The sequence below is a fragment of the Temnothorax nylanderi genome, unplaced genomic scaffold (genome assembly GCF_030848795.1).
Source record: "Temnothorax nylanderi isolate EJ_2023f unplaced genomic scaffold, tnyl_v1.0 TNYL_tig0022_pilon, whole genome shotgun sequence".
Classification (NCBI taxonomy): domain Eukaryota; kingdom Metazoa; phylum Arthropoda; class Insecta; order Hymenoptera; family Formicidae; genus Temnothorax; species Temnothorax nylanderi.
The window spans coordinates 1,656,613-1,679,472 of NW_027249084.1; the positions used below are offsets into that span (position 1 = coordinate 1,656,613).

General features: G+C 43.3%; 2 protein-coding genes across 3 annotated transcripts; one reads left to right on the forward strand and one right to left on the reverse strand.

Annotated features, from left to right (window-relative positions):
- Positions 1-292: 292 nt before the first annotated feature.
- Positions 293-9,682, forward strand: Prp8 (pre-mRNA processing factor 8). 2 transcript variants are annotated; one of them, XR_011717573.1, is made up of 10 exons: positions 293-456; positions 697-932; positions 1,002-1,170; positions 1,230-1,394; positions 1,468-1,683; positions 1,956-2,294; positions 2,572-2,677; positions 2,741-8,056; positions 8,158-8,850; positions 9,051-9,682. XR_011717573.1 is itself a non-coding variant. In XM_071700551.1 (9 exons), the coding sequence occupies exons 2-9, from the start codon at positions 716-718 to the stop codon at positions 8,749-8,751; spliced, it is 7,122 nt and encodes a 2,373-aa protein (XP_071556652.1). In that variant the 5' UTR covers positions 293-456; positions 697-715; the 3' UTR covers positions 8,752-8,996. The 2 variants fall into 2 exon arrangements, 1 of the variants encoding a protein (XP_071556652.1); XM_071700551.1 differs by lacking the exon at positions 9,051-9,682 and having other exon boundaries at positions 8,158-8,996.
- Positions 8,852-22,720, reverse strand: LOC139769523 (uncharacterized). The gene is made up of 11 exons (XM_071700646.1): positions 21,497-22,720; positions 21,006-21,084; positions 19,517-19,704; positions 19,205-19,370; positions 18,271-18,657; positions 15,924-16,212; positions 13,481-14,630; positions 13,004-13,082; positions 11,184-11,368; positions 10,872-11,037; positions 8,852-10,352 (listed from the first exon to the last, which is right to left on the reverse strand). The coding sequence occupies exons 1-11, from the start codon at positions 22,602-22,604 to the stop codon at positions 9,989-9,991; spliced, it is 4,161 nt and encodes a 1,386-aa protein (XP_071556747.1). The 5' UTR covers positions 22,605-22,720; the 3' UTR covers positions 8,852-9,988.
- Between the last annotated feature and the right edge of the window lie 140 nt (positions 22,721-22,860).

Genomic DNA, 22,860 nt, shown 5'->3' on the forward strand with positions numbered 1-22,860 from the left:
CACAGTTCTAGCATCGTGGACACAAGGCTTTAAAGCCAATCACGTTTGATTACTACCAAAGCGGTTGTTCTGCTGAACGCGCCCATAATGGGCGCGTTCAGCAGAACTTTACTGTATGCTGCCGAGCCGCTGAGTAGCAGTCGAACGTGATTGGCTCTTACTTTTAGAACCAACCAATCAACGCAGGTTGTTGATAAGACGAACTCAACAGTTGTGTCTGCTGAACGCGGCCATTGATTCTTCTACTCCTAGGGGAGAAGCAGGTGCGTCTCTGTCAGTTTTCCCTCTCGATGTTTTCGAACACAGTCGTAAGAAAAAGAAAGAAGCCATTGCCCGTTGCGTGTTGCGTTGCCGTTTCTTGTGAAAAAGAGCCGACTTGATGTAAAGTGATCTATCAAACGACAAACTGATTTTACACAGCATGGCGTCACGCAGGAATTAATCAACTAATATCGTGTACGTGCAGTCTCTTTGTTATCAAGTATTGATTAGTATTATTGTTTGTACACATGTATCTCTTTTGTGCGGTCGGACATGTTCCAAGATCCGGCGGTAGAAATTACGCTTGCGATTGATCCGTGTTTTCAACGCCGTACTTCGAAGTTTACGGCTTATCCGAGATACTTGACCGCGTCTGCATACAGTGACGAACGGCTCATATCGAAAAAAGTTAATTGAGAGTCTTGTATTTTTCAGCTGGGAAACACCTGCAATCATGTCTATCCCGCCGTATTTGCTGCCCCCGAGTCCATGGGCCACGATGATGGCCGCCCAGCAGCAGGCGCAGATAGCGGCCCAGGTGCACGCTCAGGCTGCGGCCCATGCGCAAGCTGCCCATCATGCTCATATGCAGGCTCACATAGCTGGACCGCCGTTGCCTCAGATGCCTAAGCAGCCAGAAGTCCTGTCCGAAGACAAGCTTCAGGAGAAAGGTAACGTTCGTTACCGATGATTACCTTTACATTGTATTTTTTTCACAATGACAATTTTGTTTGCTCCAGCACAAAAATGGCAACAGTTACAATCAAAGCGGTTTGCGGAGAAGAGGAAGTTTGGCTTCGTAGACGCTCAGAAGGAAGATATGCCAGCTGAGCATATAAGGAAGATCATCAGGGATCATGGCGATATGAGCAGTAGAAAATACCGACATGACAAGCGTGTTTACTTGGGGTAAGTTGGTATGAAAAGCTGTGTAATTTAAGATCTCTACAAATATATTTATATTGCAGGGCATTGAAGTATATGCCACATGCCGTTATGAAGTTGTTGGAGAATATGCCTATGCCGTGGGAACAAATAAGGGACGTAAAGGTCTTGTATCATATTACTGGAGCCATTACGTTCGTCAATGAGATTCCTTGGGTTATAGAACCTGTGTACATAGCTCAATGGGGGTAAGGCACGAACAATCTTGTCGTTGTTTAATACTATATACAATATTTGTACTAAAAATTCTGACTTCTTCAGAACCATGTGGATCATGATGAGACGAGAGAAAAGAGATCGTAGACATTTCAAAAGAATGAGATTCCCACCCTTTGATGATGAAGAGCCTCCTCTAGATTACGCGGACAACGTTCTGGACGTGGAACCGTTGGAAGCTATACAAATTGAACTCGATTCAGAGGAAGACGAGTCCGTGGCGTCATGGTTTTACGAACACAAGCCCTTAGTCGGGACAAAGTAAGTCGTTTACGCATACAGACGATTATAAGGGGAAAAAAATTATATTCGTTTGACACATTGTATCGGCCTATTTGCTCTTTAATGATGAGAAGCGTAGGGGTCCTGAAATCAACTGGACATGTGAGTTGACAATTGGATTGCTGCATATCATTGAGATTGATATAAAAGCTATCCAGTTGGAGAAATGCTGTGCTGAAAAGACATTCCTGAGAATATAATTTTTTCACTGCATACGCAATATAGAATCTGAATGATAAAATGTATTGCAGACATGTTAATGGATCCACATACCGAAGATGGAACCTGACGCTACCGCAAATGGCCACTCTGTACCGCTTGGCTAATCAATTGTTGACCGACTTGGTAGATCAAAATTTCTTTTACCTGTTTGACCCGAAGTCATTCTTCACCGCAAAAGCCCTGAATATGGCTATCCCCGGAGGACCGAAATTCGAACCATTGGTAAAGGATTCGAACGCTGCTGATGAAGATTGGAACGAGTTTAATGACATAAATAAAATCATTATCAGACAACCTATCAGGACAGAATATAGGATTGCGTTTCCCTACTTGTACAATAACATGCCTCATTTTGTGCATCTTTCGTGGTGAGTCATAGTAGTATATCTCTCTTTATATATTTCTATTATTAAATTCTTACATATTCCACACTAGTTTTGAGATCTTTGTGTTAGTATATAAAGATCTTACTAGCAGTGTGGTAAAGAAAGTCTGGTGATTGTTATTCGTAACTTTTGTGAAGATCGCAAAAAGGAACCGCTGATGTCACTTACAGAACTATAATTTTTTCAAATAAAAATATTAATCTTACATAGTTCTACATGTTGTACATGTTGTTTTGATTAATTAATATATCGTTTACAGGTATCATGCACCAAATGTCGTGTACATAAAAACTGAAGATCCAGACTTGCCTGCATTCTATTTCGATCCATTAATCAATCCGATCTCTCATAGGAATTCACTGAAAGTAAGTTTTTAACTTTCAAATTAGATAAGTATCATATTAATTTATTTAATTAATTTGTTGCAGACGGTAGAACCGCAAATCGAGGACGATGAAGACTTTGTTTTACCTGGCGAGGTGCAACCGTTTCTTCAGGAGACACCTCTTTACACCGATAACACAGCAAATGGAATAGCGCTTCTATGGGCCCCAAGGCCATTTAACACACGTTCCGGTAGAACGAGAAGAGCCATCGACATCCCATTAGTCAAGTCATGGTACAGGGAGCATTGTCCGCCTGGGCAACCCGTAAAAGTGCGAGTCAGTTACCAGAAATTGCTGAAATACTTTGTGCTGAACGCTCTGAAGCACAGGCCACCGAAACCGCAGAAGAAACGCTATTTATTCCGTTCGTTCAAGTCGACCAAGTTTTTCCAAACAACGACGATAGACTGGGTGGAAGCCGGTCTGCAGGTGTGTCGTCAAGGATATAACATGTTGAATCTGCTGATACACCGGAAGAACCTTAACTATCTCCACTTGGATTACAATTTCAACTTGAAACCTGTCAAGACGCTTACAACGAAAGAGAGAAAGAAATCGCGCTTTGGTAACGCTTTCCATCTGTGTCGTGAGATTCTTCGTTTGACCAAGCTCATTATCGATTCTCATGTTCAGTATCGACTGAACAACGTAGACGCTTTTCAGCTCGCTGACGGGTTGCAATATATCTTCGCACACGTCGGTCAGTTGACCGGCATGTATCGGTACAAGTACAAATTGATGCGGCAGATCAGGATGTGCAAGGACTTGAAACATTTGATCTATTATCGTTTCAATACCGGCCCAGTTGGCAAAGGGCCCGGCTGCGGGTTCTGGGCACCTGGCTGGCGCGTCTGGTTGTTCTTCATGAGAGGCATCACTCCGCTGTTGGAAAGATGGCTCGGTAATCTATTATCAAGACAATTTGAAGGTCGCCACTCGAAGGGCGTGGCAAAAACGGTGACGAAGCAGCGAGTTGAATCGCACTTCGATCTCGAATTACGAGCATCCGTCATGCATGACATAGTGGACATGATGCCTGAGGGAATAAAACAAAACAAGGCGCGAACTATCCTTCAACATCTGAGCGAGGCCTGGCGTTGCTGGAAGGCGAATATTCCATGGAAGGTGCCAGGCTTGCCAATTCCGATCGAGAACATGATATTGCGTTACGTCAAGATGAAAGCCGACTGGTGGACGAACACGGCTCATTACAATCGAGAGAGGATTCGGCGCGGTGCCACGGTGGATAAAACTGTATGCAAGAAGAATCTTGGCCGTTTGACGCGTCTTTACTTGAAAGCTGAGCAAGAACGACAACACAATTACTTGAAGGACGGTCCATACATATCGCCGGAGGAAGCTGTGGCCATATTCACTACCTCGGTGCACTGGCTGGAGTCTCGAAGATTCGCGCCGATACCCTTCCCGCCGCTATCCTACAAGCACGATACGAAGCTGCTGATATTGGCGCTGGAACGCTTGAAGGAAGCCTATAGCGTTAAATCCAGACTAAATCAAAGTCAACGAGAAGAGCTGGGCTTGATAGAACAAGCGTATGACAACCCACACGAGGCACTATCCAGGATCAAGAGACATTTGCTCACGCAGAGGGCCTTCAAGGAAGTTGGCATCGAATTCATGGATCTTTACAGTCATTTGATTCCTGTGTACGATGTGGAGCCGCTCGAAAAGATCACGGATGCTTACCTCGATCAATATCTGTGGTACGAGGCGGACAAGAGGCGACTGTTCCCACCGTGGGTGAAACCGGCCGACACGGAACCGCCACCGCTTCTCGTTTACAAGTGGTGCCAAGGTATCAACAATCTCCAGGATGTGTGGGACGTCAGTGAGGGTGAATGCAACGTGTTACTTGAATCGAAATTTGAGAAGCTGTACGAGAAGATCGATCTTACGCTGCTCAACAGATTGTTACGCCTGATAGTCGATCATAATATCGCCGATTATATGACTGCGAAGAACAACGTGGTCATCAATTACAAAGACATGAATCACACCAACAGTTACGGCATTATCAGGGGACTGCAATTCGCGTCTTTTATCGCCCAATACTACGGACTGGTACTAGATCTACTGGTGCTGGGTCTCCAACGAGCCAGCGAGATGGCTGGTCCGCCGCAAATGCCAAACGATTTCTTGACGTTCCAGGATGTCGCCTCCGAAACGGCGCATCCTATTCGATTGTACTGCCGCTACGTCGACAGAATACACCTATTCCTGCGCTTCTCTGCCGACGAAGCGAGAGATCTTATCCAGCGTTATCTCACTGAGCATCCTGATCCGAACAACGAGAACATCGTCGGCTATAACAATAAGAAGTGTTGGCCGCGAGACGCCCGTATGAGGCTGATGAAGCACGACGTGAACCTGGGTCGCGCCGTTTTCTGGGACATCAAGAATCGACTACCACGCTCCACCACCACTATTCAGTGGGAGAACAGTTTTGTCAGCGTCTACAGCAAAGACAATCCCAATTTGTTGTTCAATATGAGCGGCTTTGAATGTAGGATTCTGCCCAAGTGCAGAACAACACACGAGGAGTTCACGCATCGGGACGGCGTCTGGAATCTCCAGAACGAAATCACAAAGGAAAGAACGGCGCAGTGCTTCTTGCGTGTCGACGACGAGAGCTTGCAGCGTTTCCACAATCGCGTCAGACAGATCTTGATGGCTTCGGGCTCGACCACTTTCACGAAAATCGTGAACAAGTGGAATACGGCGTTAATCGGTTTAATGACTTATTTCAGAGAGGCGGTGGTGAACACGCAAGAGTTGCTGGATCTGCTAGTCAAGTGCGAAAATAAAATCCAGACACGTATCAAAATCGGGCTGAATTCGAAAATGCCGTCGCGTTTCCCACCCGTCGTCTTTTATACGCCCAAGGAATTGGGCGGTCTAGGAATGCTGTCGATGGGCCACGTATTAATACCACAGTCAGACTTGAGATGGTCGAAGCAAACTGACGTGGGCATCACTCACTTCCGTTCGGGCATGAGTCACGACGAGGATCAACTGATTCCGAACTTGTACCGTTACATACAACCGTGGGAATCGGAGTTTATCGATTCTCAACGCGTCTGGGCGGAGTACGCCCTAAAGCGGCAAGAGGCCAACGCGCAAAATCGCAGGCTTACCTTGGAAGATCTCGAGGACAGCTGGGATCGCGGTATTCCCAGAATAAATACGCTCTTCCAGAAGGATCGGCACACGCTGGCCTACGACAAGGGTTGGCGTATTCGTACAGAGTTCAAACAATATCAGGTGTTGAAGCAAAATCCGTTCTGGTGGACTCATCAGCGTCACGACGGCAAACTGTGGAATCTGAACAACTATCGAACTGACATGATTCAAGCGCTCGGCGGCGTCGAAGGCATCCTGGAGCACACTTTGTTCAAGGGCACCTACTTCCCGACGTGGGAAGGTCTGTTCTGGGAAAAGGCGTCCGGTTTCGAAGAGTCCATGAAATACAAGAAGCTGACGAACGCTCAACGTTCCGGTCTCAACCAGATTCCCAATCGTCGATTCACCCTGTGGTGGTCACCGACTATTAACCGCGCCAACGTTTACGTCGGTTTCCAGGTGCAGCTCGATCTGACGGGGATATTCATGCACGGAAAAATACCGACCCTAAAAATCTCGTTGATCCAGATATTCCGCGCTCACTTGTGGCAAAAGGTGCACGAGTCCATCGTGATGGATCTCTGCCAGGTGTTCGATCAAGAGCTGGACGCGCTGGAAATCGAGACCGTGCAGAAGGAAACGATACATCCGCGAAAGTCTTACAAGATGAACTCCTCGTGCGCCGACATTCTACTCTTCTCCGCCTACAAATGGAACGTGTCTCGGCCGTCCCTTCTCGCCGATTCCAAAGACGTGATGGATAACACGACCACGCAAAAGTATTGGATCGACGTTCAGCTGAGATGGGGCGACTACGATTCGCACGACATCGAGCGGTACGCTCGTGCGAAATTCCTCGACTATACGACGGACAACATGTCCATCTATCCATCACCCACCGGCCTCCTCATAGCCATCGATCTGGCATACAACTTGCACAGCGCCTACGGCAACTGGTTCCCCGGCTGCAAACCGCTCATCCAGCAAGCCATGGCAAAGATCATGAAGGCGAATCCAGCCTTGTATGTGTTACGCGAACGCATCCGCAAGGCGTTGCAGTTGTACTCGTCTGAACCGACGGAGCCTTACCTCTCCTCGCAAAACTATGGCGAGCTCTTCTCCAATCAGATCATATGGTTCGTCGACGACACGAACGTGTATCGCGTGACGATCCACAAAACCTTTGAGGGCAATTTAACGACGAAGCCGATAAATGGCGCGATCTTCATCTTCAATCCGCGCACGGGACAACTCTTTCTGAAGATCATTCACACCTCTGTCTGGGCGGGACAAAAGCGTCTGGGTCAGTTGGCCAAGTGGAAGACCGCCGAGGAAGTCGCTGCGCTGATTCGCTCTCTGCCAGTGGAGGAACAGCCGAAACAGATTATCGTCACCAGAAAGGGAATGTTAGATCCGCTGGAAGTGCACTTGCTGGACTTCCCCAATATAGTCATCAAGGGATCCGAGTTGCAGTTACCGTTCCAGGCGTGTCTCAAAGTGGAGAAGTTTGGCGATCTGATTTTAAAAGCGACCGAGCCGCAGATGGTGCTGTTCAATCTTTACGACGACTGGTTGAAGACCATCTCGTCTTACACCGCGTTCTCGCGACTGATTCTGATCCTGCGCGCTCTGCACGTCAACACCGAGAGGACCAAGGTCGTTCTCAAGCCTGACAAGACCACCATCACCGAGCCGCATCATATATGGCCGTCATTGACGGACGACGAGTGGATCAAAGTGGAAGTGCAGCTGAAGGATCTAATCCTGGCGGACTACGGCAAGAAGAACAACGTCAATGTCGCGTCGCTCACGCAGTCTGAGATCCGCGACATCATTCTGGGCATGGAGATAAGCGCGCCGTCCGCGCAACGGCAACAGATCGCCGAGATCGAGAAGCAGACTAAAGAACAGAGTCAGCTGACCGCTACCACCACGCGAACGGTGAACAAGCACGGTGACGAGATCATCACCGCGACTACATCCAACTACGAGACGCAGACCTTCAGCTCGAAGACCGAATGGCGAGTACGTGCTATCTCCGCGACCAATCTCCATCTCAGAACGAATCACATCTACGTTTCCTCCGACGACATCAAGGAGACCGGTTACACTTACATCTTGCCTAAGAACGTACTGAAGAAATTTGTCACTATTTCCGATCTGCGAGCCCAGATAGCTGGTTATTTGTACGGCATCAGTCCACCTGACAACCCTCAGGTAATTATTGCTAAATTATTTTATATATTAAAATGTAAATCCATCGTCAACTGTAATTTCGTACCGTAATCCGCTCTAATCTCGCGTTCTGTGTTTGATAGGTGAAAGAAATCAGATGTATTGTAATGGCGCCGCAATGGGGAACTCATCAGACCGTTCATTTACCAAACACGCTACCCAACCATCAGTATTTGAAGGAGATGGAGCCGCTGGGATGGATACACACGCAGCCAAATGAGCTGCCGCAACTCTCGCCGCAGGACATATCTACTCACGCACGGATTATGGCGGAGAACACCATCTGGGACGGTGAGAAGACCATCGTTATCACTTGCAGCTTCACGCCCGGCTCCTGCTCGCTCACGGCGTACAAGCTGACTCCGAGTGGTTTCGAATGGGGCAAGCAGAACACCGACAAGGGCAACAATCCGAAGGGTTATTTGCCTAGTCATTACGAGAAGGTGCAAATGCTTCTGTCTGATCGTTTCCTCGGCTTCTTTATGGTACCCAGTCAAGGCTCGTGGAACTACAACTTCATGGGCGTGAGACACGACCCCAATATGAAGTACGAATTACAATTGGCGAACCCAAAGGAATTCTATCACGAGGTGCATAGGCCGGCCCATTTCCTCAACTTCTCAAGCTTGGAAGACGGCGATGGCGTTGGAGCTGATCGAGAAGATATGTTTGCATAAAATAAACTCGTTTATGTAAGATTTCCACTGACCGATCTGACTGATCAATGATAGGAGTGATTGAAAGGAGTCCAGGATGTGTGCAAGTAGCGCGCGAGAGTACGTGTTGTAGTGCTTTTTATTTTTTATTTTCTCGTCTAATTATTGTATACGTAGACGATTACAAATACATATATGTAATAGTAATGAATATAGATTAGCCTTTATTACTTAACAATTATAAACTTCTGAACTCTGTGCTCTTATTCTCCTTGTGTTGTAATTCTGTCCACTTGATTTTCCACATTTTGATTTTATAGGTGGGTATAAATGCAGATGCGACTTAAATATTAGACGAATGTTTGTGATGGCACTTGTACAGGAATATTCTGTGACCGTATAGAAGCTAAGTAAAGAGCTATATTCTATATATAATACGATAAATGAAATGCAGCTCCCAGAAAGCTCGGTAAATACACTTTATAATAAATCAACAGAATCTTAATTAAACGTGAAGATGCTCGCGGATTTTCAAGGTACATATTGTAATACTATTACGTGTATATGATATAATATACGGCTATGTGACACAGGTCGGTATTTGCATCGCACATTTGTTGCGCGATAAAATATTATCTTAAAAATTATGTATCCATATAAACATGTGTGTTTCAGATATGTCCATTTTATATAGTTTTTTTTCTTGAATCTATTTAATAATATTTTTTAAACACTTATGCGTGCGGTGGAAATGTAGGCCGAGTGTCAATGTAATGAAAATAAATATAGAAAAAGAGAATGTAAGATAGTCTCTTTCATGCACGAGCAGTAATGTACTAGAATTGAGTTAAAATTAGTAAAATTGTCTGTAGCCTTTTTACCGCGATATTATGGTGTAATGATAACGTAATAATAAATCTCTACATATTAAAATAAAATTTATACAAAATTATGGCATATGGCAGTCAATGTACATGACACACACTATGTTTTTGTTACTTTAATGAGGACGATAATAGATGCAGAGCAATTAATTTCTTTAATTCTCTTTAGACTGCAAAAAAGATAAAAAAAATCTTGTAAATACATTTTAAAGGAATATAAAGAACGATGGAAATCGCCAATCTTGGCGTTCCAAACAAAGAGATCGACGCGAGCAATGTAACATTAATTCTCGAGTAGAGAATTAAGTTACATCATCGCCTAATTGTTCGTTCTTCTGATTCATACAGTGGAATCCTTTTCTCACGCTGCAATATTAATCAGCCTCATCGGACGAACTCTTCATGCGGCAATTTGTTTGCACGTAGGGATTGACCTTCTCCTGCAGCGAAATCATTCCCGACGTGGTAGTGCAGGTGCGCGAGGCTGAGCTGTGACAGCCGCTACGCGTCGAGTTTCTGGAGAACAGACCACGATCCTGGCAACCGAATCGCTTTAGCAGCAGTCGCTTGATCTTTTCTTTCCACACGAATATAATGAAGATGATGAGACCTTGCAGGGTGTTTGTCAGATCGCTCAGATACCAAACGTACGACGGCACGGCCTCGAATATCCATGATATTATTTCCATGGACCAGTTTATGCCCATCAGGATGAACAACTTTAGATAGAGATTGAACCTGCGTGCGAATGCGTTTGTTTCTGTATTTTTTATAATTTAGAGTTACTAAAACAAAGGGCTTCGCGATAAACGATAGCATTTGAAGTAACAGATGCTCGCTGAAAATAGATATCTTCGAAAAATCGTAATCATCAAGTTTCGGGCTAAAAGACAGGGAGAAAGTTGTCCAAGTTTTCTCAAAAAATTTTGAAGAAATGTGATGTCAGTCTTTATGAAATAGGGGAACAACCACTTTTTGGAACAACCATTCTTTCGAGAATCGCAGACGCTCTCAAGGAATCTCATATACGCGCGATCGAAACGGCGACGATGTCTTTGTTGCTTCAAAAGATTTCGTAATTATGAAAACAAACCACCGCATGGGAAAGTTGCCGTCTAAAAATAATCATCACGTTGGGAACGAGGACCGATCGACATTATGCAAAGCCGTTCGGTAAACTGATACATCGGCGTATAATTATATATTAATATGATTATCAATAACGCATCAGTGTAAAGATGCTTCTTGTATACAAACCATTGCTTATTGTCATCGTGGCGTCTGCTTTCCGAGTCTCTCAAATGAGCAGCTGTGTCCTTCTTCTGACGCACAATTTTTCGAGCAGTAGAGATAAACAGGCAAATGTTGCAGATAACGGTGACACTCATGGGTAAGTAAAAATATATCGCCCTCGCCTCATTCGCTGAAACGGAGAATTAAATTTCTCGCATTTTTATACGTCGCATTTTGCAAGCGCTTAATTTTGACAAATCTCAAATTTGGTCTTGATAAAACGTATGGTTTTAATAGAACGTCACTGTCATAAGCTATTAGTAAACGTTCACTTACTATTGAACCAACAGTTCGTTTTACCGAACTCTGGTCGGATCAATTCCTTTGGCACGCTAGGAACGAAATCCATGATGACACAAATGACGGTGAGAATGGAAGCGCTTCCCCACGCGTAAATCGAATACATAACGAATTTTTTTCTCTCTCGTTGCTTCACGCTTCCTTGTGATGAACGGAATCTTCTGCAAAATGTAATTTACATGTCATATTGCTGCCAGCAACAAGTAAAACAGGTCAGCATGCAAATACAAATTAACTAATAATTATCGCTTTTGGTCGCGCTTCTCGGAAATATGAGCGATGCGTTGAATTTTGTTTAATACGTTTTATGTAAGCGATGTGCATTTATGGCACGTAATTGATAATTGAAAATTATTACTATTTCGAATTTAATTTCGTACATTTATTTAAGAAACGTATACAGAAAATTATTTAGAAACGTTTAAAGACTGACATGAAATATTAGATTGTTCTTGTAACTTTCAAAGATGTCTTTCAACTCTATCAATCTTAATTAAATGGGTAGTTTTTTGATAACCCAATTAAGTTTGAATGGTACAAGTTTTAAAAATAGAAAATGTAATCTCTTCGAAGATTTTTATATATAATAATTATTCCTTTCTAGATTAATGATTTTTCTCTCTTTCTTCTTAGTTGCAGCAATCAATGCAACATGGCCTGATTTAAGTATGGAATGAGAAATGGCATGCATGGAAAAGTGATATAGATGGACGCGGACGATCAACATAGAAGAATTCAAGTAAAAAAATAATTATTAAAATTACATAAATCGTGCTAAGCCGAAAGATGATTCACGCTTTCCCGCGTGAATCAACGCGCGAGGACACGCGTGTAGAGGCAATGACAATGATGTGCGCGGATGATGCGTGCACGCAATAAAGGAGCAAATTAATCCAATTCCAAGTACGATCCGCGCCGGACGCGCGCCCGAGCCACTCGACACTCTTGTAATTGATTACAAGAGACCGGGCGATGTGCGTACACAGCAGTCGTCACACCCTTGTAGTAGGGTGAAACGGGCTTGGCGACAGCGGGGTCAGTTCATCTCCTCTGCGAGAACGGTAAATAGCGACACGACAATATCGCGTCATGAAATTTCATTGACACGCGAGAGATAATAAGTTACTTTATAGCATTCCATAAGGCGCATAATGAGAAAGAATGAAAGAACCAAAGCGCATCGCGTGTCGCAGGCATAACCAGAAGAACGTACGATTTGTATTGATAACGTTAAGCGACTATTAAATTGATCATCGCGACACGATAGATGATTTTTATACTTGTATCGCAATCTTTTCTTAATCTCATTTTAGAAAATACGTTGAGGCGGCTCCGTTAATGTAAACGAACTTGTATATTTATTAATAATTAATAAGTCATAGATAACTGAGCGATGTATTCACGCAGTGTGAATACCAACGTTCGGGGATACGTTTTACTGACATTTTCCGTTTACCCGAATATTGCTTGTCCGAAAGGCATCTCTGACCGACGTCCAACCGCGAAGGAGATCAAAATTAACTCGGCTGTGTTTGCACCACATACGCGCGCCGGTTACGTACCGGATATTAATTCCGCGTCCTGTCGCTATCAATTTTCCTTAGTGTTTGGCAATTATCAAATATCTTTACCACAAGCGCCGGATCAAGTGGCGCTTGCAAAAATATTTGGCGAATCAATTAACTCATTTTGACCTAGAACTCGATCCGCGTTTTATTTTTGATAGACCGTAATTAATGTTTGATCATAATTATATAAATATATAAAATGTAGTATGGAATATTTTAATAACTTACCCGAATGTCCACCAAATGTCAAAGCACATCACGTTTAACCAGAAGAAGCTTGCAAAAAACGAGAAGTAAATGATGAAGGCTGAAACAGAATGAACAACTATTAATCACGCATTATGATGCCGATAATAAGGCTTATGTTCGCCCGTGAAGAAACAGGTTTACTCTGCCTTTCTGCATCAGGAATTTGTTTAGTCGAAAACGGTAAACCTTGACGATAATGTACACTACATTGAATTAAACATTGCGATTTAAATATTGTGTCAGAATCACGTAAAATCTTCCGCAAAAAGAAAAGGAAAAAAGATAGTTATCCAAATAAAGTTCCAAGTTGAATGCATATCAAAATTTAAATTTTACCTGCTTTTTATTTCATTGTTTTTCCCAAGGTTTTAATAGATTTTTACATTCAAGTTATCGGGGGGAGAGAGAAATCATGTATTATATGCTGTATTATATGTGTTCACTGTAATGCTGTACCCAATATGATGCAGGCGGTTTCCGGTATTGGTGTCTGTGCGGTTAGCTGAGGTATCGCGAGGAACGTGTACGCTACGAACAACGAGCCGACGTATCCACGCAACGTGTAGCCGTGCATATTCTGAAGCTCCGGCAGTATGGAATACACCACGAATGTCGTCAGTAGAAACGGCAAGGATATTATCAGACCCACATAATATACTTCCGGGGGGACCAGTTCCGTGAAATTAATGCAAACAGCTATCTCGTACTTATCCCGTTGCAAGACGATGAGACAGTATGAATCGGCATCGACCAAGTATTCGCTACGCGGTAGATACAGAGAGCCATTGAGGAGGAACATAATCGCGTCATCTGGTTCCTCGTCAGGCTTAAGCAAATAGTATCCGTTTTTCTGGCACGGATCGTGGACGGTCAGCTGAAAGATTTGGTCCACCTCGCCGATCGGTCCTTTCTCAAGCGACTCGTTCGTCGCCTGCTCGTACACACCCGGAAAGGAATGACGCCCAACGTTCTCAGCAACACATTGCTCCTTGATCATGCGAACGCCGAGGGGGCAGCAGAGCGAAATGCAGGTACTGTTTTCACACATCTCGTACGGAACGACGTTTCTTTTATTATCATCTTTATAGAACTTTCCAAGGAGCTCGTACGTTAAGTTGCTTCTGTCTTCGATCACGTCTTGCTTCAGGTTTCCACGGGGTTCATGTGCTGTGGAGTTGATCTTGTCATTTGTAGAATTCGTACGAAGCTCCATCGACGTTTGATCGTCGCCCCCGCGATCCTTCGTGGAATGCGCGTGAAATTCATACCCCACCGAGTCATCATCCTCGTGGATACTCGTGGAGTTAAGACGGAGCTTGTACTGCACGTCGTCGTTACTCCTGGTGGAATTTCCATGAGCGTTATAACGCAAAGTTTCCGCATCGCCGCTACGATTTGTCGTGGTAACATTAGTATGAATCTGATATCGCACTGTGGAATTATTCCGCTCGTTGTCGCTCGTCGTCGTCGTGGAACTTTTCAGCGGCTCGGAGGAGGAAGCGATGAATAGAAGCGTGCAACAGCAAAGCGCGAGATTTCGTCGACGCATCGTCGACCTGTTGACACGTCGAAATTCACTGACAACCTTCTTGGTTTTCTCTTCGTGCTTTAGTCAGATGTCCAGCGACTGCAACGATATCGCAAACTACGGAAACGAGAAAAATACGCGTGATGATATCGAAAACTACGGAAACGAAAAGGATACGCGTGATGATATCGTTGGCCGCGACAGCGACGCTTTTGTCCGAAGGACGAACCTATTTCGCAGCAAACGTACAAGTGCATGCCAGGAAGAAAATAACGATGAAAGAGAAGGTACCTCGTTAAAGCAGGTCCTCTTTTCGGCCGGGGATGTGGTGAACAGGACAACGGAGGCGGACCCCCTTTAGAGATGAATTTTTATAGTTTGCTTTCCGGAGCGTATGGTTTGGAAAACCACGTGAACGCTGGTTTGCATTTATTTGTTTATAAGGGCTTTTAGTACTTTCTCAAGTCTAAGACGCACAAGCTTCCGGTTCGCCTCGCAGCAGCCGAGGTGAGTCATCACGATTGGTGTTTGAGAAAACTTTAGTTTACACTCCACCTTTCAACGTGTAGTCTGATTTAGAAAGGATTCTCTAAAAATCTAAGAGTGATCTTTGAACTTGACGATTAATAGCTTTTCGAGATAAATCTTTCGGCCGTATACAAAGTAACACCGGGTGCAACTTGAAATTTCTGTTGCTCGCTCGTTGTCCGATCGTCCGTAGATCTATTCTCAGTTTCCGTAGTCCTCCCGAAACTGTAGTGCTTCTCTCCACTGGAGCACTAATTATCTAAACAGCCAAGTGTCTAAATTTACGTCGCCGCTGGATTGGTCAAGCTACCATCCCGTAGACCGGAGAAGTTTATCAATGAATATCTTTTTCTCTCGAACTGCTCTGTATACCGCGGCTTCGCAGCAGGTAGCCTCTGCTTTTCTAACGCCGCCGGCTCGTCGTTTGGTAGTCTCGTCCCATTGCTCGCGCGAGTACGTGCGTTTCTCGCGCGCTCTTCCCTCATCCGTCATTAGGAAAAGTCAAGAGAACAGCTCCGTTCGCGATGTTTCTCGTGATCTTGATCGCAACTGCCGCTCTCGAAAGCGACCAGTCCTGGAGGAAGAGCCAGAGGATTCATGAAAGGAAAACTTTATCGTCCCTCATGTTTATCTGGAGGTAGAGATAATTCCAAGTTCCAGAAAGGAATGACCTTCCCGTTGGCGTCTACGAAGCTGCCGTTCGCCTGAAGAACGATCTTGTCTTCGCCGCGGTACTCGTCGGGATTGAGGGCGTAGAACACGTTGTCAGGGCAGACGTTGTGCATGTTGCACCAGGAGGAAGTGCTTTCTCAGCTCGTCGATGTCCCGAATCTCCTCGCTCACCTGGTCCCTCGACAGACGCGGATACTGCCTGGCTGCCGCGCTTGTCAGGCTCGTCGTATCGTTCTGGGACATTTCATGGCATATCGCTTCCTCCTTCGAATTTCTGAGAATCTGGTCGTCGCGGCAGCATTTCCTGATGCAGTTGCGAAATCTGCAAGTGCAACCGTAAATGAAATTGCCGTCGGTCCAGCGCAATTCGCCCGGATAGTCGATGCCGTCGTGGAAAATTCTGCCGTTATTGTTCTCCAGGTCTGCGCCGTCAACGCCTTTCTCCAAATCAAGGATCACACTAAGAGACGCGGATCGTTGCTCAATGACGACGGCGGGCCGTCGGTAGCAGCATCGACGGCATCGTCGGCACCGTTGGCCGTCAGCAGACCGCATGCAGCGGGGAGAACCGTTAAATTGAAGGAGCGGCCGTGCATCGTAACAAGAGCGTCGAAGAGCGTAAACTATCGGCCGGAACCCGTGCGACGATCATCCGCGGTGGTTCAGCTTCGCGCCCGGCGCTCGACGCTCGGCACACTGCGTCAGAGAATGCGCGTCGCGACGAAGCCCAGATAGCTGGTTATTTGTACGGCATCAGTCCACCTGACAACCCTCAGATAATTATTGCTAAATTATTTCATGTATTAAAATGTAAATCCATCTTCAACTGTAATTTCGTACCGTAAATCCACTCTAATCTCGCGTTCTATGTTTGACAGGTGAAAGAAATCAGATGTATTGTAATGGCGCCGCAATGGGGAACTCATCAGACCGTTCACTTACCAAACACGCTACCGACGCTACCCAACCATCAGTATTTTAAGGAGATGGAGCCGTTGGGATGGATACACACGCAGCCAAATGAGCTGCCGCAACTCTCGCCGCAGGACATATCTACTCACGCACGGATTATGGCGGAGAATACTATATCTGGTGAGAAGACCATATATCGTTATCACTTGCAGTTTTACTCACGGCGTACAAGCTGACTCCAAGTGGTTTCGAATGGGGCAAGCAGAACACCGTTGAACAAAGGTTCAACAATCCGAAGGGTTATTTGCCTAGTCATTACGAGAAGGTGCAAATGCTTCTGTCTGATCGTTTCCTCGGCTTCTTTATGGTACCCAGTCAAGGCTCGTGGAACTACAACTTCATGGGCGTGAGACACGACCCCAAATATGAAGTACGAATTACAATTGGCAAACCCAAAGGAATTCTATTACGAGGTGCATAGGCCGGCCCATTTCCTCAACTTCTCAAGCTTGGAAGACGGCGATGGCGTTGGAGCTGATCGAGAAGATATGTTTGCATAAAATAAACTTTTTTATTTAAGATTTCAACTGACAGTGAAAGGAGTGCAGGACTTGTGCAAGTAGCGCGGGAGAGTACGTGTTGTAGTGCTTTTTATTTTTTTTCTCGTCTAATTATTGTAATGTTCTCGTCTAATGTTTGTGATGGCACTTGTACAGGAATATTTTGTGACCGTATAGAAGCTAAGTGAAGAGCTACATTCTATATGTAATACAATAAATAAAATGCAGCTCCCAGAAAGCTCGGTAAATACACTTCATAATAAATTAACAGAATCTTAAATTAAACGTGAAGATGCTCGATTTAAAGTCTATCTCAAGGATTTTCAAAGTACATATTGTAATACTATCACGGGTATATGATAAAATATACGGCTGATATGTGACACAGGTCGGTATTTGCATCGCACATTTGTTGCGCGATAAAATATTGTCTTAAAAATTATGTATATCCATATAAACATCTGTGTTTAAGAATGCATATGTCTACTTTATATATATACATTTTTTTTCTTGAATTTATTTAATAACATTAAATACTTATGCGTGCGGTGGAAATGTAGACCGAGTGTCAATGTAATGACAATAAATATAGAAAAAGAAAATGTAAGATAGTCTCTTTCGTGCACCAGTAATAATGTACTAGAACTGAAATAAAAATTAGTAAAATTGTCGGTAGCTTTTTTACCGCGACATTATGGTGTAATGATAACGTAATAATAAATCTCTACATATGAAATAAAATTTATACAAAATTATGTACATGATATACACTATTTTTTTTGTTACTTTAATGAGGACGATAATAGATGCAGAGCAACTAATTTCTTTAATTCTCTTTAGACTGCAAGAGATAAAAAAAATCTTGTGAGTACATTTTAAAGAAATATAAAAAACGATGGAAACCACCAATCTCGTGCGTTCCAAACAAAGAGATCGACGCGAGCAACGTAACATTAATTCTCGAGTAGAGAATTAAGTTACATCATCGCCTAATTGCTTAGTCTTCTGATTCATATAGTGGAAATCCTAGTCTCACGTGGCAATATTAATCAGGCTCATCGGACGAACTTTTCATGCGGCAATTTGTTTGCACGTAGGGATTGATCTTCTCCTGCAGCGACATCATTCCCGACGTGGTAGTGCCGGTCAGTGCAGGTGCGCGAGGCTGAGCTGTGACAGCCGCTACGCATCGAGTTTCTGGGGACAGACCACGATCCTGGCAACCGAATCGCTTTAGCAGCAGTCGCTTGATCTTTTCTTTCCACACGAATATAATGAAGATGATGAGACCATGCAGGATGTCTATCAGATCGATGAGATACCAAACGTACGGCGGCACGTCCTCGAATACCCATGATATCATTTCCATGGACCACGGTATGCCCATGGTGGATATGCCCATCACGATGAACAACTTCAGATAGAGATTGCACCTGCGTGTGAATACGTTTTCTTCTATAATTTAGAATTACTAAAACAAAGAGCTTCGCGATAAACGAAAGCATTTGAAGTAACCGATGCTCGCTGAAAATAGATATCTTCGACAAATTGTAATCATCAAGTTTCGGACTAAAAGACAGGGAGAAAGTTGTCCAAGTTTTCTCAAACAATTTTGAAGAAACGTGATGTCCGTCTTTATGAAATAATTTAATTTAAATAGGGGAACAACCACTTTTTGTTTCTTATTCCCACGATCGTTTGTCATTCTTTCGAGAATCGCAGATGCTTTCGAGGAATCTCGTACGCGCGCGATCCAAACGGCGACGATGTGTTTGTTGCTTCAAAAGATTTCGTAATTATGAAAGCGTAATTATGAAACCGCCGTATGCGAAAGTTGTCGTCTAAAAATAATCATCACGTTGCGAACGAGGATCGATCGATATTATGCAAAGCAGTTCGGCAAACTGATACATCGGCGTATAATCATATATTAATATGATTATCAATAACGTATCAGTGTAAAAATACTTATATACAAACCATTGCTTATTGTCATCGTGGCGTCTGCTTTCCGAGTCTCTCAAATGAGCAGCTGTGTCCTTCTTCTGACGCACAATTTTTCGTGCAGTAGAGATAAACAGGTAAATGTTGCAGATAAAGGTGACACCCATGGGTCCGTAAAAATATATCGCCGCCGCCTCGTCCGCTGAAACGGAGAATTAAATTTCTCGCATTTTTATACGTCGCATTTTGCAAGCGCTTAATTTTGACAAATCTCAAATTTGGTCTTGATAAAACGTATGCTTTTAATAGAACGTCACTGTCATAAGCTATTAGTGAACGTTCACTTACTATTGAACCAATTACAGTTCGTTTTACCGAACTCTGGTCGGATCAATTCTTTTGGCACGCTGGGAACAAAATCCATGATGACACAAATGACGGTGAGAATGGAAGTGCTTCCCCACGCGTAAATCGAATACATAACGAATTTTTTTCTCTCTCGTTGCTTCACGCTTCCTTGTGATGAACGGAATCTTCTGCAAAATGTAATTTACATGTCATATTGCTGCCAGCAACAAGTAGAACAGGTCAGCATGCAAATAAAAATTAAAATAATTGTCGCTTTTGGTCGCGCTCCTCGGAAATATGACCGATACGTTGAATTTTGTTTAATACGTTTTATGTAAGCGGTGTGCGACTATGGTACGTAATTGAATATTGAAAATTATTATTATTTCGAATTTAATTTCCTACATTTATTTAAGAAACGTAATATACAGAAAATTATTTAGAAACGTTTGAAGACTGACATGAAATATTAGATTGTTCTTGTAACTTTAAAATATGTCTTTCAACTCTATCAATCTCAATTAAAAATGGGTAGCTCTTCGATAACGCAATTAAGTTTGAATGCTACAAGTTTATAAAAAAAGTGTGCAAATTAGAAACTTGCACATTACTTCCTCATCATTAAAGATCGCTACCATTGCTGGTATTTTATTTCGGTCACAAAGCTTCTCTTATGAAGAAGCTTGTATTTTATTTGATGCATAATTATTAGTACTTATTAATTTGGCTTTCTCATAAAACAAGTAAATTTTCTTCTGAAGTAGAAAATACTTTATTGATTCACTTCTTTAAATGTTGTGTTTTAATAAAGCAGCGACTTTCACGCGAAACGATATATTCTCTACTTAAAAAAAAAAGACGTAATATTAGTCGTAATATTGTGCCTCTCAATACTTAAAATAACTGCTATATTTTCGGAACTTTTTTTGTTAATAACTTTTTAATAAAAAACGAGCGACGGCTAAAACCTTCTAAAGGTCACTCAGGAGGGTGACCTTGACAACATATATCATGGTCAAGGTCATCGAAGGGTGGTCCGTATTACTGCATAATTACCAAATTTTTTTCATGAAAATAAAGCTTCCTCTATGAGAAAGCAAAATTTTTTTACATTATTACAATTTTTACAATTGTACATTATCATTTCTTTGAAGCACTATACATCTTGGCGTTCGCACGATGTAATTAAGATACACCGTCCGGCGACGCATGATGTTTAATGTTGCGTATTAAATTATAATATCTCACTTGAGAAGGACCAAATTATGGTTGAAACGTCGTGAGTTTTAATAAATGAGAATTGGCCAGTGGGGTTGCTTAATTTTTTATTTTATTTTTAATTATTTACTGGCGAGAAGAAAAGGTTATCATTGTTTTTATAAATATCTTGCTCTATTCTGTTCAAGAAATATTACTATTAATTTAAGATTGTCTTTAAAAGATAATTTGATTGCAGAAAAATGTAGTATGGTATATTTTGATAGCTTACCCGAATGTCCACCAAATGTCAAAACACATAACGTTCAACCAGAAGAAGCTTGCCAAAAACGAGAAGTGAATGATAAAGGCTGAAACAGAATAAACAACTACTAATCACGCATTATGGTACCGATAATAAGGCTTATGTTCGCCCATGAAGAAACAGATTTACTCTGCTTTTCTGCATCAGGAATTTATTTAGTCGAAAACGGTAAACCTTGACGATAATATGCGCTACATTGAATTAAACATTGCGATTTAAATATTGTGTCAGAATCATGTAAAATCTTCCGCAAAAAGAAAAGGAAAAAAGATACTTATCCAAATAAAATTCCAAGTTGATTGCATATCAAAATTTAAATTTTACCCGCTTTATATTTCATTGTTTTTTCCCCAAGGTTTTAATAAATTTTTACATTCAAATTATCGGGGGGAGAGAGAAATCATGTACAGCATTATACACTGTATTATATGTGTTCACTGTATTATTATATGCTGTACCCATTATTTTGCAGGAGGCGGTTTCCGGTATTGGTGTCTGTGCGGTTAGCTGAGGTATCGCGAGGAACGTGTACGCGACGAACAACGAGCCGACGTATCCACGCAGCGAGTAGCCGTGCATGTTCTGAAGCTCCGGCAGTATGGAATACACCACGAATGTCGCCAGTAGAAACAGCAAGGATATTATCAGACCCACATAATAATAATATACGAGTACTTCCGTGTGGCCCGGTTCCAGGAAATTAATGCAAACAGCTATCTCGTACTTATCCCGTTGCAAGACGATGAGACAGTACAAATCGGCATCGACGAAGTCTTTGATACGCGGTAGATACAGAGAGCCATTGAGGAGGAACATAAACGCGTCATCTGGTTCCTCGTCAGGCTTAAGCAAATAGTATCCGACTTTCTGGCACGGATCGTGGACGGTCAGCTGAAAGATTTGGTCCACCTCGCCGATCGGTCCTTTCTCAAGCGACTCGTTCGTCGCCTGTTCGTACACACCCGGAAAGGGATAATGCCCAACGTTCTCAGCATCGCATTGATCCTTGATCATGCGAACGCCGAGGGGGCAGCAGAGCGGAATGCAGGTACTGTTCTCGCACATCTCGTACGGAACGACGTTTCTTTCATTATCATCCTGATAGAACTTTCCAAGGAGCTCGTACGTTAAGTTGCTTCTGTCTCCGATCATGTCTTGCATCAGGTTTCCACGGGGTTCATGTGCTGTGGAGTTGATCTTGTCATCTGTAGAATTTGTACGAAGCTCCATCGACGTTTGATCGCCGCCCCCGCGATCCTTCGTGGAATGCGCGTGAAATTCATACCCCACCGAGTCATCATCCTCGTGGATACTCGTGGAGTTAAGACGGAGCTTGTACTGCACGTCGTCGTTACTCCTGGTGGAATTTCCACGAGCGTTATAACGCAAAGTTTCCGCATCGCCGCTACGATTTGTCGTGGTAACATTAGTATGAATCTGATATCGCACTGTGGAATTATTCCGCTCGTTGTCGCTCGTCGTCGTCGTGAAACTTTTCAGCGGCTCGGAGGAGGAAGCGATGAATAGAAGCGTGCAACAGCAAAGCGCGAAATTTCGTCGACGCATCGTCGACCTGTTGACACGTCGAAATTCACTGACAACCGTCTTGGTTTTCTCTTCGTGCTTTAGTCAGATGTCCAGCGACTGCAACGATATCGCAAACTACGGAAACGAGAAAAATACGCGTAATGATATCGAAAACTACGGAAACGAAAAGGATACGCGTGATGATATCGTTGGCCGCGACTGCGACGCTTTTGTCCGAAGGACGAACCTATTTTGCAGCAAACGTACAAGTGCATGCCAGGAAGAAAATAACGAT

Coding starts and splice junctions, on each gene's coding strand:
- Prp8 (XM_071700551.1), top strand. CDS start 716: ATGTCTATCCCGCCGTATTTGCTGCCCCCGAGTCCATGGGCCACGATG. Junction 933..1,001: donor AGACAAGCTTCAGGAGAAAG/GTAACGTTCGTT, acceptor TGTTTGCTCCAG/CACAAAAATGGCAACAGTTA. Junction 1,171..1,229: donor GACAAGCGTGTTTACTTGGG/GTAAGTTGGTAT, acceptor TTTATATTGCAG/GGCATTGAAGTATATGCCAC.
- LOC139769523 (XM_071700646.1), bottom strand. CDS start 22,604: ATGCGTCGACGAAATTTCGCGCTTTGCTGTTGCACGCTTCTATTCATC. Junction 21,085..21,496: donor CGCCTCCTGCAAAATAATGG/GTACAGCATATA, acceptor ATTCTGTTTCAG/CCTTTATCATTCACTTCTCG. Junction 14,631..15,923: donor CGCGTCTGTCGAGGGACCAG/GTGAGCGAGGAG, acceptor ATCTGACTAAAG/CACGAAGAGAAAACCAAGAA.